This window comes from Furipterus horrens, unplaced genomic scaffold, assembly GCF_987537825.1.
Source record: "Furipterus horrens unplaced genomic scaffold, mFurHor1.1.pri manual_scaffold_3, whole genome shotgun sequence".
NCBI classification, from domain to species: Eukaryota; Metazoa; Chordata; class Mammalia; order Chiroptera; family Furipteridae; genus Furipterus; species Furipterus horrens.
In genome coordinates this window covers 37,274,876-37,298,621 of record NW_028327173.1, presented here as the reverse complement: position 1 = coordinate 37,298,621, position 23,746 = coordinate 37,274,876, and the positions used below count along the sequence as shown (strand labels likewise).

At 37.9% G+C, this 23,746-nt stretch overlaps 1 protein-coding gene across 1 annotated transcript in view; it reads left to right on the top strand.

Moving 5' to 3' along the window:
- Window positions 1-23,746, top strand: part of NDC1 (NDC1 transmembrane nucleoporin) — a 49,250-nt gene that overhangs the window by 7,562 nt on the left and 17,942 nt on the right. Inside the window, exons 5-13 of the mRNA XM_090269500.1 lie at window positions 1,261-1,399; window positions 5,672-5,780; window positions 7,823-7,874; window positions 9,598-9,733; window positions 10,535-10,627; window positions 12,096-12,177; window positions 16,036-16,194; window positions 21,740-21,985; window positions 22,083-22,192. Coding sequence (XP_090125626.1) covers window positions 1,261-1,399; window positions 5,672-5,780; window positions 7,823-7,874; window positions 9,598-9,733; window positions 10,535-10,627; window positions 12,096-12,177; window positions 16,036-16,194; window positions 21,740-21,985; window positions 22,083-22,192 — 1,126 coding nt within the window. The remainder of the gene's footprint in view (window positions 1-1,260; window positions 1,400-5,671; window positions 5,781-7,822; window positions 7,875-9,597; window positions 9,734-10,534; window positions 10,628-12,095; window positions 12,178-16,035; window positions 16,195-21,739; window positions 21,986-22,082; window positions 22,193-23,746) is intronic.

Sequence of the window (23,746 nt, the reverse complement as noted above, 5' to 3'; positions counted from 1 at the left end):
GCTGCTGCTCTTGCTGCCAACAGCTTCTTTAGTTCCACTGCTCACTGGCCTGTACTTGGAAGAGAAAGTCCTCTTTTTCTTGGACAGATTCTTTGTTACCTGCCTCTTCAGGATCACTAATTGGTTCCTCTTTGGGGAAAGATTTCTTCATTTTGGAAAGGCTTCCACTGCCAGCTGTTCCTTCAAGATCACTATTAACCGGCTCCTCCTTGGAAAAAGATTTTTTTCCCTTGGGTTTGGAGAAAGCACAGACAGACGGGTCTCCCATATCATTTTTCTAAGGAGCCAAGAAGGTGGCATTTATATTGGAATTCGAAGGAAGGATAGTATGGGAAGAATGAAGAAGATGTTTTAAATAATTTTAACTACCCTCTCCAGTAAAATGCTTTCATTGAAATTTAAACAGTTCTTGAGCACATGGCATTGATAAAAACTGCAAGTTGATACTGTGACTTTAAAAATAAAAAAAGATTACTGAAATAATCCTAAGTTCCCTATTCTCTACTGATTTTAAAACAATGTTCATAAGAACTGCTCAATATTTGATTTCCTTTTGTGCTCCAGCTACTATCATATAAGGCAGTTTTCCCACCAATGGTGATATATTTTCTTTGAGGGGTTGCCCAGTTGTGAGCGAGAACGCAGAGAAGCTCGAGTTGTGGTGTCTCTGTCAGGCGTATAGTATCTAGCTCATAGTTCCTCTTAGTCCAGGTGCAGTTTACTAGTTTGTAAGTAGCATTGCTTATTATCGAAGGACATATTCTTAACCTTATCAGGCTTTCAGCGGACAGAGCTAGAGTTAACTAAAGATCAGATTCTCATGTATCATGGAAAAAGGTTTTGTTAATCTTTTGCCCACACTTACCTAAAAGAAATCATTTTGCTAGAATTTGGGGCATTTCTTTTCTTTTTTTTTTAAATTTATTTTTTAACAAGGTTACTTTATTTTATTTTTATTTTATTTATCTGTTTTTAGAGAGAGAGGAAAGGAGAAAGGGAAAGAAACATCAATGTGCGGTTGCCTCTCATGCGCCCTCAACTGGGGATCTGACGTGCAACCTAGTCATGTGCCCTGACTGGGAATTGAACCAACAACACTTGGTTCTCAGGCCAATGCTCAATCCACTGAGCCACAGCAGCCAGGGACTGGGGCATTTCTTAAGTGATTAAGTCAAAGTATTTCCTTCACTACATATTGAGCCCAAAACTGTGTTATGTGTCCCTGACTGTTGAATTAATGACTTAATTTTTTCTTTTCAGCTTAGATACCCCTGCTTCACAAACCTGCTTAAATGAATATCACCTCTTTTTTCTACTGGCTGGAGCATTTATGGGCTATAGCTATAGCCTCCTTTATTTTATTAACAACATGAACTACCTCCCATTTCCCATCATACAGGTAAGCTGTCATTTGAACACTACCTTGTGTCAGAATTTGGCAGAGTTAAAATTGCCTTGGTATATGTGTATATAACTGGCCTCATCTGATTAATTCAGGATTTGATCAGCGAAACTTAGGACTTAAAACTGAGATCCTAAAAATGCCATTTGGAGAGGAGAGGTTTGTTTTCATGAGACTTCAGCATATGTTTGAGAGCTTTAGCCACCTTTCCTGCTGCCACTCCCAGAATCCTGCTTTGCTCCACTCTTTCCCTCCCTGCTGGGTAATGGCAGTTGCTGTGACCTAGCAGGGCTGGGGGAGGATGATGATGACATTCATGCAAAGTACCTCTGTGCAAGTGCCAGCTTTTTGAACTTAAGAACTTCATGAGTTGAGGATGTGCAAGTAAGTATAGAATATGTCAGTTATTGTCTCATTCTTTTCAGAATAAGGCATGATGTGTATAAATAAATCAGTTTCTTTTGGTTTGAGTGAGACAGTTTAAACTACCTTTCAGTTAAGAGTTTTTAAGGTCTACTAATTGGGCAGGAGCTGTCTCTAGGATTCAGAACCATCTCCTCTGGCAGGAGAGAGAGAGATAACTTGAGATTTCTCACTGTGGCATCAAAGCTCTTCCCAGCCTTTTCCCACAATTTCCTGACTGTGCTGTTATTTGCTTCATTCCCACTCTGTGTCTGGCTGAGGGCTAGGCTTTGGAGCAAACATACTAGAACCAGCGTCTTCCCACTAGAATCGGTTTGTTAAGGAGGGAGGGATATGTAAACAAATGATGTGTCATGAGAATATCAAGTATTAGAGTGTGGTGGGTTAGGGTACTCTGGGTTTAACTAAACTTTAAACATGCCTGTTGCATTCATTAGAACAATCTAATGAAAATACACATACGTCAAGGAGATAGTGCTCACAGGAAAGCTTCTGGCCCTTACTTCCTTGCAGTCTGTGAGTGTATGAAGAAAAAAGCCCTTTTTTAGAAATTCTTCACATCTCGTGAAGATGAATTAAAAGTAGAATGTCAGCTTTGCCACCTCAAATTTCACAAGGAGAAAGACTCCAAAATTCTGTATAGGAATATCCATAGTAAATTATCTTTGTTCCAAACATAACTAAAGAATATAGAAATGAAGAAAAGAAAGTGCTAGAGACAAGTAAGATACCCCAAAATCTGTTGCTCCTCTTTGGGCCTCACTTGAAAGTGGCCATTTATTTAACATCACAGACGTGCAGTGGTGTGAACATAGGAGCAGTCCAATGATTGGCAGTGCTAATAAATTATTGTTCCAACCATGTAATGTCACATTTGTAAAATTTGACTACTAAAGTTTTTTTCTAGTTTCTTTGGCTTCAGTTTTCACTTTGGCAGAATTTTGATTTTTAACATTTGGCAATTCAGTATTTAGCCAAAATTTGGCAGTGTTTCTTGAAACCGTGAGTGTACAGTGGTGTTTAGTCTGCCCAGTTGGGTGCTACTGTCCCGAAAGGTGATGGTTGGTGCTGCAGGGGTTTCGCTGAGTGGGCGCAGTAGAGTAAAGGAGGTAAGATTTTGTAATAGTAGTTGAACTGATGGCTTTTGTGCTTGGGACCGTGAAGTTTGGACCCATCAGGTTTGTAACTGTCTTTGTTTGCCTAGCTAGGTAATTTGGCCTTTTCTGAAAGCTAAGGGGGAAGGAGGATACCATAGCTTCACATTCTTTCATTAGTTCTAAGAGCACGCACAAAGTGTATGACCTTCCCTTATGCATTTTAAGTTGTTAAGACAAGCGGGATTGATTGCCAGGGAATTGGGAGCTTGATGTGAGAAGTGAAGCCCATTTCTTCTGAACCTCCATAAAGTGATGTGATGGGTATAGCCATTTACTTTTTTTTTTTAACAACTAAGCTAACCAGGGAATGTTAGACTTTAAAAATTATTATTGTTATTGATATCATCATCATCATCATCATCATCATCCTTATTTTTGGTGTTCCCTGTCAGCCAGCTTTCCAAGAGTATAGTGGTTTCATTTTTATTATAAATGATTCAGATGCTATAGATAAAATGAAGGGTCCTTGGCCCCTCTGTGACCAGTCTACCTCCTTGCCTCAGAGATAGTGACTGGTTTAGTGTATATTCTTCAAGACCCCAGACTGTACATTTACATATATATGTATCTGTAACACTATGTATTTTGTGGGGTGGAGTTTTTATAAATAGTTCTATATTGTACATATAACTTAGTAACTACTTTTTAATGTAAAAAGTTAGATCTTCTTAAAAATTAGTTTTAACCAATTTGTATTAGTCCATTAGATTTATTTTTCTTTAAATTTGCCTATACTATTAAAAGCAGTTGCATTGTTTTTATAGAATTCTTAATAATAGGTAGGGAAAAGTAGAACATGAGCATGGAATAGAGGACAAAGAAATGGATGCACACCGAGAGGCGTTTGGCAAACTCTAGGCTAACAAGACTGTTGGGGAGAATTAAATAAGATAAGATCATTAGAGCCTGGCACATAGTAAATATTCAGTAAAGGTTAGCTCATAGCCAAACCACGGAAGAAACCCAGTAAGGAATTAAAAATGCTTCAGTTTGGGAGCAAACCTACTGAAAAGTCTACCTGCTCCCCTAGTGTCTCTGTGCCCTGCGAGTAACGGTTAGAGTGAGAGCTGCAGTAGTACAGAATAGTGCCCGAACTGTGCCGGTTTTATTGGGGGGGCGGGGTTGAAGGGAGAAGATGCTAACACCCAGGGACTGCACAGAGTAGTGCAGTTACACATTTTGCACTTGGAAAATGTTTGAATAAGCCAGTGTACTTGAAATTGTATGGTGAGTGACCCAGTATTCATGTTGGTTGCTTTTTGTAAGATACTGTTAAGAATCTGCAGACATGGTATGAAGATATAACTTCCACCTAAGTACTATAAATTTTAATGTTCTTTAGATTCTGAAATTCCTTAAAGAAGGATTGGTCCAAGTATTATAAGCACAAAATAATATTTACATATACTTTTATATATTATACATTCATGTGTAATAAATATATTCTTTTACGTGTTAAAGAATATAGTAAGCACAAAAGACCAGAATTTGGGAAGATTATCTTTTGTTCATTAGATTTCCTTAGATTCTTTCTAATAATTTAAAATACTTTTTCATTGGCATTTTAGGGCCAGGGATGGGAGAGGGGCAAACAACTCTTGTTTAATAAGTGTAGTTTTTTCAGGAAAAGTTTAATATTTTTTCTTATTTGATTCCTTTCTCTTAGATCAGTGATTTCAATCTTTTTCATCTCATGTCACACATAAGCTAGTTACTAAAATTCTGCGGCACACCAAAAAATATACTTTTTTGCCCCCCAAAATAAGTATAATTCTGATTATTCACACCAGCTGGCTATTGTTGTGTTGACTGTTGTGATTGTTTTTTTTTTTTTGACAATCTAAGTAAAGGAAAAGAGGTTAGTGCCCCTGACTAAATAGTCAACTATTGAATGTTTTAAAAATTCTTGTGGCACACCTGCTGAAAATAACTGTTTTAGATTGACATAATTGGAAGGTGCCTACTAAGGAACCATTTAGCTGGTTCAGCCTTCTTATCCACAGACAAGTAGAGAGGAGACATAACCTGCTTAGTGTTGTACAGAAAGAGGAGAGCACTAGAACTCAGGTCTCCTGATTCCTAGGCTAGTGTCATCTTCACTGCTGACTATTTTTCTGAAAATAACATTAAAAAATTTAGTGTAGAGGCAATATATATCATCTTTAAGATTACAGGCTCTGAAGCTAGCCTTACCTGGATTAAAAATCTCAGATTTTCCTTTTGCTAGTTGGTAGTATTTGTTAAGTGATTGAACTTTTCCTTACCTCCTTGATTTTCTCATCTGTAAATTGAGGATTATGATAGAACCTCCTTCATAGAATTCTTGTGAAGTTTAAATGGATTACTTGTATGTAGAGTACTTAGAATAGTACCTGGTACATGTTAAGCGCCCAAAGAATGTTAGTTGCTATTATTATTATAATTTTCGTACTTTATCACCACAGTCCTTAGTATTTGTTTGATATTGTTAATTTTCTAATCTTAGATCAATGAGATGTTAGATAATATAAATATTAATTATTTTAACATAGGAAATAGTTGATTCTTTGCTTCCACAATAGAATGAACTCTGTCTTTTATGCAGTGATTGTAGTTTATGTGTGAGCTCTTATAGTTATGTGCTTGCTTTAGAATGAAGTAGAACCTCTGTTTGGGTGTGTTACTTGATTCTGTTTTTCTTTTTCCATAGCAATACAAGTTCTTACGCTTTAGAAGATCTTTGCTCTTACTAGTTAAACACAGTTGTATGGAATCACTGTTCCTGATGAGAAATTTCTGCATTGCGTATTATTTTCTTGGTAAGAATTTATGCTTTTTGATAGACTATGTGTTAGCTCATAGCTCAGAAAATGTCAGTTACAGAGTTGTTTTCTTATTGTTTTTGTGTGTTGCCTACATTTGTATGCGTGTGATTAGCCCAACTTATTCATTGTTTAGATTGTCAAAGATTACTTAGTTAAGGGAAAATATTAAAGAAAATGTGGAATATACATACATTCAACCTTTAAAAAAAGAAGGAAATCCTGTTGTATGCTACAACATGGCTGAATCTTGAGCACATTATACTGCATGAAGTAAGCCAGTCACAAAAAGGCATATTATATGATTCCATTTATATGATTTATCTAGAGTAGTCAGACTTTTAGAAACTAAAAGTATGATGTGGTTGCTGGGGCTGAGAGGAGGGAGGAAAACGGAGGTGTTGTTCAGTCGGTATAGAGTTTCAGTTTTGCAAGATGAAAAAGCTCTGGAGGCTGTTGCATAGCAAGGCACATATAATGTATGCCTACTTAAAAAAGGGGTAAGATGGTAAATTTTTTGTTATGTGTTTTTAACCACAATAAAAAAAATGAATTCTTTAAAAAAGGAAAATACTGTATGTGATTTGGTCATTACTCTGGATATAACATACTCCTTTTTATAAGTTTATAACTTGGTACTAATACAAAATAAATATGTTGTTAAGGGAAGCTTGTAGAATTTATTAACATGAGTTTACATATAAAAATACACATTCTTTAATGAATAATACAAGTTAGATGGAAAACAATAATCTTAGTAGTAACACATAATATATAAATAAAACCCAATGTTCTAAAACTATTTTCAGACTATTAACTTTTTCTGTTTCTACTTTTTCCTATGGATAAAATTTTACAAAATTGTTCTCACTGTGTTTAAGCCATTTTGTTGTCTACTTTTTTTCAGTTGTAGTTTATAGAATCCATTTGTCTACATAGTTTTCAAACATGTCATTCTAGTGTTAATACTTCATTGTATTAACCTACTGCAAATAGCCTGGCTGTTCTTCCATACTGTGCCCCACTTTATTGCACTTCACAGATATTGCATTTTTTACAAATTAAAGGCAAGACCCTTCACTAGCAAAAAGATTACGGCTTGCTTTATTGCAGTACTCTGGAATACCACAGAACCTCCGAGGTATGCCTGTAGTTGTACATTGGGCTGACATCGCAGCCATGCCAACATTTCCATGGTCAGCTATTTCTTTCCCTTCTTTCAAATTTTATTTCCAGTGTTACCACTTTTTATTGTTTTGTTGTACTTTGGTCATTTTTGGCCATTTTTCTCTTTCAGTTATTCATTTTTGTATCATGTTACATGGGTTTACCATGAGAGACAAGGAGGCAACACAACTACATGCTTTGTTGTCTGTGTCTGAACTGAATAACTGATGTGAGTGACAGTCACAGACAGACTTTGAAAGGAGAGATGTGATTGGTCATCAGATCATGGTGTGCTTCTGTTATCTACATACTGCTCTGTGCACTGAAAAGCTAGAGGTACTATATTGAGTAGCAACAGTGAATATGCCATGGTAACTGAGATTTGAATTGTTGGAGGACTAATCTTAATAGACCATGGTAACTGAAATATGTACATATTGGAACTGCAAAGCAAGGACTGCTTATATTTAGAAATTGTTCTTTTTTTCTTACCCATTCCAAATCCAACAATCTAGCATTTAAACTGAGGTTTTGGTGTCTACTTGATTGTCTCATCAACCTCATATTTCAAAGCATGATTGAAGCCCAGCTGGTTTGGCTCAGTTGGTTGGGCATCAGCCCGCATACTGAAAGGTTGCCAGTTTGATTCCTGGTCAGGGCACCTGCCTGGGTTGCAGGTACAGTCTGCAGTTGAAGCGGGTGCAGAAGGCAGCCAGTCCATGTTTCTGTCTCACATCATTGTTGCTTTCCCTCTCCTCCTCCCTCCATTCCCGTCTCTCTAAAATTAAAATAAATAAATGAATAAATAAAAAATAATAATGAAAGGCAAGATTAAGGTTTGTTTTTTTAACTTGCTGTTTTTCCCCCATCAGGCCATATTCCCAAAGCTTGGATTAGCACTGCCATGGACCTTCAAATAGACGAGTAAGTGCTCTATGAAAAGTGTAATTATAACTCTTTTTAGATGTCTTCATCCTTTTAGATGTTTGCTTCTTTCCAGATCTTTTGATTGGTTTAGACTTTTTAAGATTTTCAAAAATTGTATTCACTTTTGAATAAGCATAGTTCACATAGTTCAAAATTTCAATGGTATATAAAAGGGTGTGAGTGAAGAAGATTCCTTTTGCCCCTGTTTCCAGTCACCCAGTTATTGTCCCCAGAAGTAAGCAATAATTCATTTTTTGTTAGATACAGCTCTTACATAAAAGTAGACTTCTTGAGTTGCATGACATGCCTCTCGTTTTTCTCCTCAGCAATAATTCTGTGCTATGTTGTGCTAGACAACCACAATGCTATGGCATCATTCTAATTTTGCCTATGAGGACAGCAAAATTGAGGAGGATCATGTGACTAGTTGAAGGCCATACGTGGCAATCAGGTGTATTGTTCTAATTATTCCCCATGAGCTTTGTACATCGTTAAAGCTTTAATCTTTATTTTGCAGATAAGTGCAAATTTCTCTATTAGTGTTTGTTCTTTTAATTATTAGCTATTTTACTATGAGACTTTTTGTATCACATATGGGCTTCACTAAGTTTTTGGGAGTGGAAACATTGGCATATATGGATGTTTATGAGATATTACGTTTCTCCAGTGTTAATTTCAGCCCTTAACTTTTAGAAGTTCCTAGGTAAAATTAGTTTTGTCTTCGGCTGAATTGCTAGATGTGAAGCCACATGCATAGGTCAGTTATTATGTTAGCGCAGATTTTAAACTGAGCCAAATGGAAGGAAAAAAATAATGATGCTCGATAGAAATTTAACATAACACTTTTTCCTTCTTTCACTTAAAAAATGTTTTGTTTGTTTGTGCCGGGTATTCTGTCCTTAATGTATGCCAAATCCTCAGTAAATGTATACTTAAAAAGCTGAAAATAACTCCATTTATTGTGCCCACCACTCCAGAAGTGAATGTTCTAACGTAAGGTGTTTTAAATCTCATAATAGCCCCAAGAGGTAGAATAAAGAGATTAGGCCTCCATTATATGGATGAAGAAACCGAGAGTGGCATGGGTCAAGAAGTATATGTAATCACAATTCTTACAAATGGCAGAGTCAGAGGTTCAAATCCTTTTTTATAGGTGCTCCTGTAGGGTTATGATGACTTCACTAAATGATCTGTTCAAGGTTTTGGTAAGATAGCATTCGTTTTATTTAGCATTCCAATAGAGTTTCTTAAATTATTTTAAAAGTAAAGATTTTTTTAGTTAATACTATGTGCTTTTAACTAGTAAGAAACTTCATAGGGTGTAGAGATAGAGTTAAAATGTGGTCCTGGAGAGGTGCTAGTTACATTGAATGATTTTTGGTATCAAACTATAAAGCAACAATAATGAAATTTTACTCATCCTCTAGGGGTTGGCTTACAGGTTTGGGTTATTCTTTCTCCATAGTAGATGGCAGTGAAGATTTTGAACAGAAGAAACTGAGTGCCAGTTTAGGTCTACTACTCTTCCCTTTAGGCTCTCTTGACGTTCCTTGTTAGAGGGTATTAGGGAAAGGACTCTATAGGGTACAAAATGAGAGGAGTCTATTACCATTATCATTCACAAATAGGGTTTATTTGTTACTCAGTGTTGAGCCTGAAGTTTTTTAAATGCTTAGATTGTATTTCCCATAGGATTAAACAGTAATTTCTGCTTTTATAGGCAATTTCATAGGCCTCTTGATACTGTGAGTGGCCTCTTGAATCTCTCCTTACTCTACCATATCTGGTTATGCGGAGTCTTTCTCCTGACGACTTGGTACATCTCATGGATGCTCTTCAAAATATATGCCACAGAGGTTAGTACTGAGTTTTTTTTACTATGTTTATATTTTGGAGTACACAGGTTTATTTTTAGTAGAGCACTGATCACTATGCTATTATGCCCAAAGCCATTTTGGTAAATTGGGTTTTGGTCTTTCTTCTGAGACTTCATTAGGGATGTATCATTTATAACCATCATTACTTTGTTGTTTTTTTTAATGAGGAACAGTATTGGTATTCTTAATTGTTGGAAAATAAACTAAATGGACTGCTAGTGGTAGCTATTTATTGTGCTTTATCTACTGTAATTCTTTTCTGAAGGTTTTCCTTTCTTTCCCACCTAGTATGAATATGTACTGCATTTTAAAATATTTTTATGTGCTATTGGTATTCTTTAAAAAAATTTTAAATGTACAACAATAAAATGTTTGTTTTTTAAATGAAACCTTAAAATTTTATATTGAAGAAATGTTTTTAAGTGAATGGGATTTACATCATCTTTATTATCCATGTGCTTGTCTTGGAAAATGAGTTTATCTGTTCCATTTTACCATCTCTGTAAGTTTATATTCTTTAGTGGCTTCAAAGAATCTTTATTTCTAAAATTTGTTTCTATTGGAAGCCAGAGGTCTAATAATATTGTGGGAGTAATATTTTAGAAAGTAGTATGTTTGGTTGTATGTAACTTTTAATACAATCAGTTTTTGCAAGGAACACTGAAGATGTTAATTTTGTTACACTGTCTCCTTTTCTAATTAATTTCAGTTAGTACTTACTGAAGGTAATGAAGTCAAGAAAATACTCATTTTCATAATCCTTTTGATTATATTTGATAGGCTCATCTGTTCCCAGTTCAGCTACCATTTGCAGAAGAGTCAGATGAATGCCTCCCAAAAGTTTTAAACAGCAACCCACCCCTCATCATAAAGGTACCAGAACTGTTTATTTTGTGTCTTTATATAGTCATCTCTATCTTTTCTTATGGGAGGACTTAATACTTAATATATTTAGGTATTTAGATATATTTTTTGAGGGCCTAGAATGTTCTAGTACTGGTATTATAAAAATCACTTACGGGTTACATGGATGCTGTTTAATTTTTTCAGTTTTCTTTCCAAGTGATGAAAATAAAAGTATATATTGCAATGTATATGTACAAGTTAATTCTATATTCAGAATAGATATAAAAATATTTCTAAGCATGAAATATGATATTCAATAGGTTTTTTATAAACTTTTCATGGTGGCAAAACAAAGCACTGTTGACTTTTTTTTTTTTTTTTTAATCACTGGATCAGTATGTATTTTTACTCATGTGGTATTGTTGACCGTTAAGATTAAAGGTAGTGCTTGGTAGTGTGTAGACATTCAGTGAACTCTTCTTTAAGATATGAATAATAATAATGATTCAAAACAAATTTTAATCAAAGAGTTTAAAGTAGTTGCAGTAAATTTACAAATCAAGCTAAGGAAAATAAGTTGAGTTAAATTGCATTTTGAAATTTTAATGTAGATCTACAATATATGTAATCCAGTTAAGAGGTCATAATAATTAAAAAAGAATTGAAATAGTCAGGGTCCATAGTTCTGATTGCACTCTGGAAAAGTATAAATCAATAAGAAAATGAACCAGTGAGACTCTGATTATCTTTAAATATCAATTATAACTAATTTAATAGATAAACAAAAGCAGCTATCATTCATTTGGTTATTTACCAAATCTTTATTTACTGGGCAGGTTTTAGTCACTGCTAGTTACTTAGGGTGTAATGATGAATAAGATGTATCATAATCTAATGGAAAAGGCAGATGCACAAAATAATGAAAATTTATGATGTTAAGTACAGTGGGAATCACTATTCTGCTTGGGACCAGTATAAGAAAGCTTTGCAGAAGGGATGGTCTCTTGAATGATGAGTTAAGAGGTTTTCCAGAGAATAGAATGAAGATTTTCTGTGAAAAGGTACCACAGACATTGCATGCAAACAAGACTTTTCTTGCCTTTCAGTTAGGTGGGTGGAACCAGATGAGAGAAGTGAACAGGCAGTTACAATAAATTAAGTACCACAGTTGAGAATGGTGTGTGTATGTTAGTGTGGGGAGGCCAAGGAAAGGTCCAGGAGGAAGTGATGTTTAAGTTTCCCACCACAGAGGTGTGAAAGAACACAGGGAGCCCTAAAGTTCCTTGTAGCTGGAACCTATAGTGGGTGGGGTAGCCTGTAGAGGGCACAGACAAGAAAGTTCTGCAAGTCTAAAAAGGAAGGTTAAATCTTATTTTCTTTATGAAAAATTTCAATTAATTTCCCCATAGACATATTATGCTGATCCCAATTCATAAATAAAATTCTATATAAAGATTAAAAAATTAAACAATATGTATTTTTTTTTCTCTCTTAGTATTTGGCCTTGCAGGACCTGATGTTGCTTTCTCAATATTCTCCTTCACGAAGACAAGAAGTTTTTAGTCTTAGCCAGCCAGGTAATGATAAAAGTAATAGACCTAATTAGGCACATGTGTGCTGGAAGTGTTCCACTTAGAGTCTTTGGTAAATTAGGTATATTTAATAAAATATCACACATGAGTGAGCCCATTAGATGAAGTCATGATTTAAATCTTATAAAACAAAGTGTTGGGGTTGTGGTTAGAAGTTATATCATCAGGAAAGGTATTTTTAAACTTTTATATTATTTCCTACAGCCCCTTATTCCCTTAACTTGGTAGGTTGACAGTCGTAGAGCAGGAAAGCAGTTTAAGAATCCTAAAAGCTTTAATGCTGCAGGGCATCTTAATATCTGGTGGTCTAATTCTCAGAGATCAGTGGCTTAAATAAAGTTAATATCAAAGTTGGAATAAGACATTCTGTCATTTAACTCCAAGTGCAGACCTCCCTCTTCCTGTCATGCTACTCTGCCTCCCTTAAAAAAAAGTAGGAGCTAGATTTGATGGTGACCCAAAGGTGCTCTTGGTGACTCTCTTACTTGCCATCCTCTTCAAGCTAGTAATTGTGTGAGTGCTCTGCCTTATTCCTAGGGGGCACTGGTGGGATTCCAGCTCCTTCTACCACTGGAAACAGAGAACTGGGTAGCGTTCATCTTCTCTTTAATCAGCTCTTCGTTATTTTGCCAAACTTGACAGTTCCTTGATTGTAAAAATAAACCTTCTGTAGAGTTAAATGTTACATGGATATAAAATCCAGTTATATAAAACTATAAATGATCGAAGCCACTCTACTTTTAGTAACAAGAAAAATTCAGAGCTGATGCTGTGGAGAATAACTGTAGCAATACTTTAAAGATTTTATTTAGTTTTAGAGAGGGGAAGGGAAGGAGAAAGAGAGGGAGAGAAAACAATGTGTGAAAGAAATATCAATCTGTTGCCTCTTGCACCTGCCCTGCCAGGGGACCGAACTCGCAACCCCGGCATGTGCCCTGTCTGGAAATTGAACTGGTAACCTTTCGCATTGTGGGATGTGATGCCCAACCAACTGAGCCACACCAGTCACGGCTGTAGCAATACTTTTCTATCAGACTTAGGTTCACTTAGGAATTCTCTATACATTAAATATTTTCACTAGTTATTTAAGGAAACTATAACAGGGTGGCATGTTCTCTGCCAGAGAACTTGCATTCTAGGGCATATTGTTAAAATTTAATTGGACAATTACATAGTTCCCTAGTGGTCCTGAATTATAGCAGTACAAAACATTCTGGGGCTTACTGATGAAGTATTTTGTTTGCAGGTGGAGTGGTTGTCCTCTTGAGTTGTAAAGGGGAAATATTTAAGGAAGGATCTGAGTAAAGAGAACGATTATTTGGCACCCAGGATGGGGAAACCAGTTTTCAGTGGACTCCTGTTATTCTTCTTTTTTTTTTTTTAAGTATATTTTATTGATATGTTGTTAGAGTAGTTCCATTTTTTTCCCCCTTTGCTCCCCTCCTCTCAGAACCCCCCTTCCCTTCAGCAATCCCACGCCCCTTAGTTCATGTCCATGGGTCATGCATATAAGTTCTTTGGCTTCACCCTTTCCTATATTATTCTTAACTTCCCCCTATCTTGTATCAACCAATTATGCTTCTTAATCCCTGCACCATATCCCCATTTCTCCCCCTCCGCCCTCCCAGCTGATAAACCTCCAAACGGTTCTCATATCTGATTCTGTTCCTATTCTGGTTTGCTTAGTTGGATTTTCTTTTTCTTTTTTAGATTCAGTTGTTGATAGTTGTGAGTTAGTTGTCATTTTAATGTTCATAGTTTTGACCTTCTTTTTCTTAAGTAAGTCCCTATGACATTTCATTTAATAATGGCTTGGTGATGATGAGCTCCTTTAGCTTTACTTGTCTGGGAAGCACTTCATCTGCCCTTCCATTCCAAATGATAGCTTTGCAGGTCCTGGTTGCAGGTCGCCTTTCATCTTGAATACTGCTTGCCAGTCCCTTCCTGCCTGCAAAGTGTCCTCTGAGAAATCAGCAGATAGTCCTATAGGCACCCCCCTGTAGGCAACTCTCCGCCTCTCTCTTGCTACCCCCAGGACTCTCTCTTTATCTTTCACCTTTGGCATCTCAATCATGATGTGTCCTGGTGTGGTCCTCTCTGGGTCCAGCTCGCCTGGGACCCTCCGTGCTTCCCAGACTTGTATGTCCATCTCTTTCGCAAAATTTGGGAAGTTTTCCTCATTTTTTCCCATTCTTGCTTCCTCATTCTGCACTGGTTGACTGTTTCTTTTTTCCTTATGTTCCAAATCATTGATTTGAACCCCAGTTTCCTTCCCTTCACCATTGGTTTTGTGTGGATTTTCCTTCATGTCACTTAGCATAGCCTTCACTTCTTCTCTTATGCATCTGCCATACTCAAGCATATCTGTCAAGCCTCTGAGCATCTTTATCATCAGTGTTTTGAATTTTGCATCTGTTAGGTTGTCTGTCTCCTCATCTGTTAGGTTGTCTATCTCCTCGTCACTTAGTTCTCCCAGTGGAACCTTGATCTGTTTCCCCTTTTGGGCCATACTTCTCTGTCTCATTCTGACAGGCTCCAGTGGTATAGCTTTTGCTCCTGTTACATTGTAAGGGGCAGAGCCTTAGGGATTCGTCAGTACAGGGTGACCTGTTTCACCATGTTGTGGCGCTGTATGTTGAGGAGGGATCCAAGAGGGAGTATGCTGCCTGCCCAGCACTTAACCCTTTTCCAGGCACCTTTCCCACTTCTGCACCGTACTGGCTCCCCTCCAGCTGCTGCCCTGGCTATCGTTTCCAGAGTGGGTGGGTCTGCGGATGTTTAGGACCGTGGGGGCCCTTTAAAACAAGTGGACTCTGCTGAGAGATCAGTAGTTTCTGCCTCCACCCCAAACCCCACTGGTCTGCACAGCCAGAAGCAATGAGGCTTGATTCATCCCCCCACCCCACCCCACCCCCAGTGGGCTGCGAGGTCCGGTGAGGAGCTGGGAATGCTCCCCAGGTGCCCCTCCTGACTTTTTAAAACGTGTGACTGCGCCTTCCGCCAGTCTACTGCTGCTGCCACCACCACACCATGTTCTCTGCCCCAGCTCTGCCCCTCCTACCTGTCTGGATGAGTGTTTCTTCTTTATATCTTTGTTTGCTGGACTTCCATGCAGTTTGATTTTCTGGAACTTCTGGTGGTTTCTAGTTTTGAGGTAGTTGTATTCCTTCTTAGTTGTGGAGGGAGACGCAGCGTGTCTGTCTACGCCTCCATCTTGGCCAGAAGTCCTCCTCCTGCTATTCCTAACACATAGTGAAACACAGTTGCTTTTTACATGACAGCCTTTAGGATATAAAAATCTTAGAAAATCAGAAGATAATGAGAAGTAAGGGAATAAGAGTGTGGACCATAGTAGTTTAAGTATAAAGTATGATCATTACAAAATAATGTGTAGCTCCTATGGATATAAGAGCAAATAGGGACTTTTATACAAATGACAATATGAGGAAGTACGGTGGATCAGATACAACAATTTAGAGGTCACCAGGGGCCATGGTGTGCATCTCTTTAGACATGCTAATGTTTGTTGTCTTAGTCTGTTCAGTACTGCTAGTAAAGTAACCCTGGGTGTTTGCACTCCAACCATACTCTAGTGCTTGGCTTAATATTTTAGTGATCAGTTTGAGAGTTTTTTTTTTTTTTAAGGTAAAATAGCAATGCTTGTAGAGTTTTGGGAAAATTGTTTCTTCCAAATATTTATTGAACTTCTGCTGTGTATTAGATGGCATGACTGTAGCTTAACTAAGAAAAGTGAGCCCTGATACAAATCATTTCTAATTGATTTTTCTCATTTGAGAGACTATAGTTATCTACATTTTAAAATTTGGTGTTTTGACCTCCTAGGTGGACATCCCCACAATTGGACAGCCATTTCAAGGGAGTGTTTAAATCTTTTAAATGATATGACTCAGAAACTGGTTCTCTACCAAGAAGCTGCTGCTACGAATGGAAGAGTAATGTCTTCATCATACACAGTGGAACCTCAGAAATCGAATTATCCAGGTAACCCCTTGTGTTACTAAGAGAGGAGAAAGCATTTGCATTTTATTTCCTAAGAAAGATGATAGTAGTTAATCCAAAGATATGTATATGAATGTGAGATATATATTTTTAGGGAAAATTGATCCAGTATATGGGATATTGTACTGAACCAAGCAAAAGAACTTGGTATCATTATAGGTAGAAAAAATTTAAGTCCAGTGTGGTGGTGGTATTAAAATAATAAAATAAAATGTTGGCTATCAAATAGGAGACCTCAGCTTACCCTAATACAAAGCCAGGTGAATCTTTATAAATAATATTGGATGCTGTTCTGATTGCAGTATCTCAGACACAAAAAGTTGCTGGAAAATGTCCAAAGAGCAGCTGGAAATGAGGAGTGATTTGGCGAGGTGGAGGGCATTCATTGTTTTGAGATACATTCTTACACATAAGAATAAACCTTAATGTTTTAAATACATTCATTATTATAAGATAGCCTAATAGAATCTTAGTACTCCTTCTGTTTGAAAGATAAGAATTGTGAGAAAGTAGTACAAGTGGAGGAACTTCACGCTATTTCACCAAATCCCTTAAGTGGAAAATGCCTAGGAATGTAAGACTGTTCAGTGCCTTTTGGAGCTAGGCATTTAGTACAAATGGGCAAAACTAACTAGGCGAGGACAGTAGCAAACCTGAGAGCACAGGCTTCATCTGAAGGGAGAATCTGAACCCGTGTTTGTTTGTTTTTTTTAAGATTTTATTTATTTATTTTCAGAGGGAGGGGGAGGGAAGGAGAAAGAGAGGGAGTAAAGCATTGATCTGTTACCTCTCATACATACCCCAACCTGGACAGAACCTGCAACCGGCACGCTTTGTGGAATGACACCCAACCAACTGAGCCACACTGGTTAGAGCTGAAGTTGTGGTCTTTTTTAAAAGAGAAGCCTGAAACCTAAAAAAATGTTATGTGAAATCTTCCACTTTTTAAACGTTGGCAACTAACCTTGATATTTTAAAAAGTTCCTCTATGGATCAAAGCACAAACATGTTTTTTACTTTATTGCTCTGGAGAGATCATATACTAAAAACAAAGGTTACAGTTGAAAAACGATTGAAATAAGTTCATGAATGTCAGATTTTAAGTGGCTTTATTTTTAATTCTTTTTTGTTTTAATGTGTTTTATTGATTATAATGTTACATTTGTCCCAATTTCCCTTCCCTCTTCTCCCCTCCACCCGGTGGCCCCCCCTCCCTCCAGTTGTCCCCCCCTTTTAGACCATGTCCATTAGTTGTGCATATAGTTCTTCTCAACCTCTCTCTGTCTATTCCATTCCCTCCTACCATGGTCCTTAATTCCTATATCATCTCCCTCCTTCTCCCCCTTCCCCCTCCCTGCTGACCTCCCCCCAATATTCTCCCCATACCTATAGTTCTTTTTCCACTCTCGTTGCCTGTTTAGTTTGCCTTTGTTTCAATTCCTTAGCTTCTGATGTTGTTTCTTGTGATGCAGTTTTCATTTTAGTGTTCATAGTTTAGATCCTCTTTTTTCTAAACCAGTCCCTTTAACATCTCATATAACAGTGGTTTGGATCTAATGAACTCTTTCAGTTTTATTTTGTCCTGGAAACACTTTCTCTGCCCTTCTATTCTGAATGACAATTTCGCTGGATAGAGTATTCGTGGTTGTAGGTTTTTGCTTTTCATTACTTTGAATATTTCTTGCCAGTCCCTTCTTGCCTGCAGGGTCTCCCTTGAGAAGTCAGCTGATAGTCTAATTGGGACCCCTTTGTACATGATTCTTTTCTTCTCTCTTGCTGCTTTTAAGATTCTCTCTTTATCTTTAACTTTTGACATTTTGATTATAATGTGTCTTGGAGTGGTTCTCCCTGGGTCCAGTTTTTTTGGAACTCTCTGTGCTTCCTGGACCTGTAAGTCTATTTCCTTCCCCAAGTTTGGGAAGTTCTGCTTTATTATATTTTCACTTAATTTTTCAATTTCTAGTTCATCTTCTTTGCCTTCTGGCAAACCAATGATTCTTATGTTGGGCCTTTTATAGCTGTCCCAGAGGTTTCTGATCCTCTCATCATTTTCCTTGCTTCCCGTTTTTTCTCTCTGCACTGGTCGACTGTTTGTTCCTTCTTTGTGTTCTGGTTTGTTGATTTGAACTCTGGGTTTTATTTCCTCACCATCTGTCTCATATGTGGTTTTGTTCCTTTCAGTATGAGTGTTTTTCGATTCTTTCTCATCTTTTTCTACATCTTTTGTTAATTCTGTAAGCCACGTGATAACAATGGCCTTGAACTGAGCCTCTGACAGGTTTCTTATTTGTTCATCTGTCAGATTCTTCATCTGTTGCCTGGTGAGCTGCGCCACCGGGATTTCTATAGTTGTCTGCCACATTTTGACAGATGCGTTTTGCTTTCTTGGGCCGGCAATAGGGGGCAGTGCCTATGTACTCGTCAGAACCCAGCGACTGGCGCCGATCCGCAACCTTTCTCGCCGGTGCTTTGTCGTCATTGCCCAGCGACCAGTGGCGATCCGCAACCTATTTCGCAGTGCTGTGGTGGTTTGTGTGGGGGCGGGGGGTCCAAGATGGATTCACACAGTTATTCCGCTAGGAGACCGGGATCCGTCCTCCCGCCCCCTGGGCCTCACTGTTCGAGGTGATGTGGTGGCTGCTTCTCCCAGCGTTGGGGTCACGAGCCGCCAGGATTTGACTGCAGTCGGGATTGTCCTCCCTGCCGCTGGGATTGTTCTCCCTGCTGCTGTCCCTGGTGCGACCGCAAACAACACCACCCACTTTTGCTCTTCCTACCTGCCCAAAGAGTACCGCTGGTTTATAACTTCATACGTTGGGCTTCCGTGTAGTTTTATTTTCTGGAATTTCTAGTTATCTTTTGTTTTGAAGTAGTTGCATTCCTCTCTAGTTGTAGAGGGAGGCCGAGCATGTCCGTCTAAGCCTCCATCTTGGCCGGAAGTCCTATTTTTAATTCTTTAATTTATTTTACTTATTTATTTTAGAGAAGGGGAAGGGTGGGAGAAAGAGAGGGAGAAAAACAGTAGTCAGCTGCCTTTTGCACGCCCCCAGTTGGAGACAGAACCCGCAGCCCAGGCGTGTACCCTGACCGGGAATTGAACCCATGGCCTTTTGCTTTGCAGGATGGCGCCCAACCAACTCAGCCATACCTGTCAGGATCATGAATGTCAGATCTTAAAATATTCTAGAATGTTTTCAGGTGTTACCAACTTTCAGATTAGCATTTATGTATTGAACAAATATTGAATGCCTACCGCATATCAAGTAATGTTCTAGAAAGCCAGAGAATCAAAGATGACAAAAACAGTTTTGGAACTGACCTTTTAGTGGAAGGGATACAAATAATGATAAGACATTGTAACTGCTAAAAAGAAATATGTCAAAAAAGAATGCATGGGTAAGATGATGTTTGATAATAAAAGGAGGTCTTGTATGTTATAAAAAAGGAGTTCAGATTTTTATCCCATAGGAATATGGAACTGGTAGAGGATTTTGAATAGCATCAAATTAGCATTTTACAAAGGTCATTGTAATCTCGGATTGGAGGGATTATGGGTCTAAATGGGATTTTCATTATTTTAAATTGTCCTATATCATCATGCAGGCAAAACTTGCCTCTAATTTAAAACCCCCAGTCTTAATTATTGAGTATTCAAAGATTTCTAATTGCCACCAACTCATAAAAAGTTATGTAATGAAAATTTAGTACTTAAAATGTTTAATGTCTTATTAAGAAGATAGAATACTAGTGTATGATTTATCTGTCTTTATGCCTTGTACTAGAGTGTCAGAGAAATGTTCCTTTATTTTTGTACAACAGATTCTGTAACTAAATTGGTAGAGTTATACTTTGTGAAGAAGCTGTTTACAGATCAGATTTGTAGAGTCACATGTGTACATATCCTGGGCAAATTGGTCTTTGGTGTGACTTCTGTTAATTTGAAAGAACTCTGGGGAGAATGGGATAAGGTTAGCACTCTTATCTATACATTTTTATACTAGCAAATATCTTTATTTTTTTAATTTTATTTTTATTGTTTATGCCCCTTTTTTCTCTCTTCCCCACCTCCACCCTCTCCCCTCCCCAAGCCAGTCCCCATATTGTTGTCTGTGTCCATGGGCTGTGCATAAATGTTCTTTGGTTAATCCCTTCACCATGTTTCATCCTGCCATCCCCAACTCATTTCTGGCAGCTGTCAGTCTGTTTTATGTATCTAAGCTTCTGTTCCTATTTTGTTCATTAGTTTATTGTGTTCATTAGATTCCACATATAAGTGAGATCATGTATTTTTCTTTCACTGACTGGCTTAAGTCACTTAGCATAATTTTTTCCGGGTCCATCCATGCTGTTACAAAATGTAAAAGTTTCTTCTCTTTTACTGCTGCATAGTATTCCACTGTGTAAATATACCACAGCTTTTTTATCCACTCATTTACTGATGGGCAATTAGGCTGTTTCCAAATCTTGGCTATTGTAAAGAGTGCACTATGTTTATAGGGGTGTACTGTCTATATTTTTTTGTGTTGGTGTTTCAGGATCCTTGGGATATATTTCCAGAAGTGGAATAACTGGTTTAGATAGGAGCTCCATTTTAAATTTTTTAAGGATACTTCATGTTGTTTTTCATAGTGGTTACACCAGTCTGCATTCCCACCAACATTGCACTGGGGTTCCCTTTTCTCCACATCCTCGCCAGCACTTATTGTTTGTTGATTTATTGATGGTAGCTGTTCTGACTGGTGTAAGGTGATATCTCATTGTGTATTTTTTTTTTTTTTTTTAGATTTTATTTATTTACTTAGAGGAAGGGAGGAAGAAAGAAAGGGACAGAAACATCGATGTGTGAGAGACACATGGATCAGTTGCCCTTCACATGCCCCCAACCGGGGACCTGGCCCACGACGTAGGCATGTGCCCTGACTGGGAATCGAACCAGCAACCCTTCGGTTTGCGGGCCAATGCTCAGTCCACTGGTTTTAATGTGCATTTTTCTGATGACTAGTGATGTTGGGTATTTTTTCATATGTGTACAGGCCCCCCGTATGTCTTTTTTTGGAGAAGTGTCTATCAGGTCTTTTGCCCATTTCTTAACTGGGTTTTATGTGTACAGTATTATAAATTTGGTTTTGTTTAGCCAAGTAATAGTTGTAGTAGGAGAATGCAGTGAAACTGGAAAGATTCTATTGCAATAATTAAAGTTGTTGCAATATAAAAATAAAATATAAATTGAGAAGTTTATTCAAAATACCTTAGAGAAACTGACCTTGAAGATGAGGATATTTGTGAAGGGAAAAAACAAGAGAGGCTGTTCCAATCTGATGGAAAAAGATGCTTAAAGCTCTTTGAATGGTCATTGAGTTGCAGTAGTAAAAACTGGATCTTGAGAATGTAAACCTAAGTGGAAACAACCTACTGAACCTTAGGACATGCATTCAACAAAAAGTTGAGGTGTGTAAAATTTGAAAACCCCCATTCTGGCCTATTTAGATTAGGTTGCCCTTTTAGTGCTGGATCTGTTCTTTTGCAGAAGAAACTACCTTTCAGACTCCCAAATCCAGCCAGATGGCTCGGCCTTCAGTGCCACCGTTAATTAAGACATCACTGTTTTCCTCAAAATTATCTACACCCGATGTTGCAAGTCCCCTTGGATCTCCATTTGGCTCTAGTGTAATGAATCGGATGGCTGGAATTTTTGATGTAAACACCTGCTATGGGTCACCTCAAAGTTCTCGGCTAATAAGAAGAGGGCCAAGATTATGGACTTCTGCTTCTGGTGAGGACTTTATTTTGTAAAATTTGAAATGTCATAGTTGCACAGAATCAGATAGCTTAAGTTTTCACCTTGGTTTTTTGTTTTTTTTTTTTAATAGATCAGCAGATGAATGAACTTTCTAATCTTCCATCTACTATTAGCGCTGAGGCTAAGACAGTGAGACAGCCCAGTGTGATTTATTCATGGATTCATAATAAACATGAGCAGGTATGATGGTATGGTTATAGGATTTATATTTGCATGTAACATTGAGAGCATCAGGGATCTCACATGAGTAAGCTATTGGGAATGTGGACACTGGTGTGGCTGGAGCAGAGTGAGCGAGTGGAAAGTGGTAGGTAGGTGGGTGATGAGGTCAGAGGGGGTGGCAGGCATCCAGAGCTCAGTTGGGCCCGTTAGTGTTGTATAGGACTGGCATTTTCTCTTGAGTGAGATGGAAAGCCACTGTACGGTTTTGCTCTTATTAATTGAAAGTGCTGCACTATCTGCTGTGTTGAGACTACATACTCAGCAGGAGAAGCAGCGAGACACTAGTAAGGCTGTTGAAGTAATCTAGGATGAGATGGTGGTATCTGTGACCGATGTGGTTGTGGTGGAGGCTGTAAGATGTGATCAAGGTTTGGATATGTTTGAAAGGTAGACATAATAAGATTTGCTTATGATTTGGTTGTGGTGTGAAAGATAGATTAAATGTTGACTAAAGTTTTTGGCCCAAGGATCTGAAATAATTAATATTTATTGAGTGCAATTTGCTAATGATCCTGGAAGAAGGGATTTGATGGAGGTAAGGGGGGAAATCTGGAGTTTTATTTTATTTTGCTAAAGATTTTATTTATTTTTAGAGTGAGAGCAAGGGAGGGAAACATCTGTGTGTGAGATAAATCGACTGTTTGTCTCTCACACACCCGCAACCGGGGACCTGGCCCATAACCCAGGCATGTGCCCTGACTGGGAATTGAACTAGTGAGCCCTTGGTTTGCAGGCCAGCGCTCAATCCACTGAGCCACACCAGCCAGGGCTGGAGTTTGATTTTAAACATGTTAATGCAAACAAATGTTGGCAGATAGCCAAGAAAAAATACTGAGTAAGAAAGTAGACATATATGTGGAGTGTAGGGGAATGTTCTGGGATGGAAATGTAAATTTGGAAGTCATCAGAGTATTGACAATTTTTAAAACCATGAGACTCCAAGTAAACTTTTGGGGAATGTGGATACAGAAGAAAAGAGATGCAAGAACTGGGATCTTCCAGTGACTAAAGGTCTGGGAGGTGAGGGATAACAAAGAGACCAAGTGGCCATTGAGGTGAGAAGAGAACTAAGAAAAAAGGTGTTTCAAGAAGTGTCAGATGCTGTTGCTAATAAGCAGCATGAGATTTAAACTGATAATGATCTGTTGCAATAGAAATGTAGCCTTCATTGAGTCCTTGTCAAGAGCTCTTGGGTGTAGTTGGGATGAATGCCTGATTGATAGAGGGTCAGGAGAGATTGGGAGAAGAATTAGAGACCATAAGAAAAGCTGGGACTTTCTATGAGTTTTGCTATAAGGGGAGTGGAAGAATGGGGTAAATGCTGGGGGGAGTTGAGGGGTCAAGAAAGGATTTTACCTTTTAAGATGGGAGGAATAATAACATTTGCTGATGGAAGGATTAATTAATAGAGGGAAGAACTGAAGACATTTTATGAACTTAAGTATTCAGCATGGCGCTGTATGCCTTAAATACTGTGAGCTTATAAATAATACTAAGAAATATTCTCTGTAA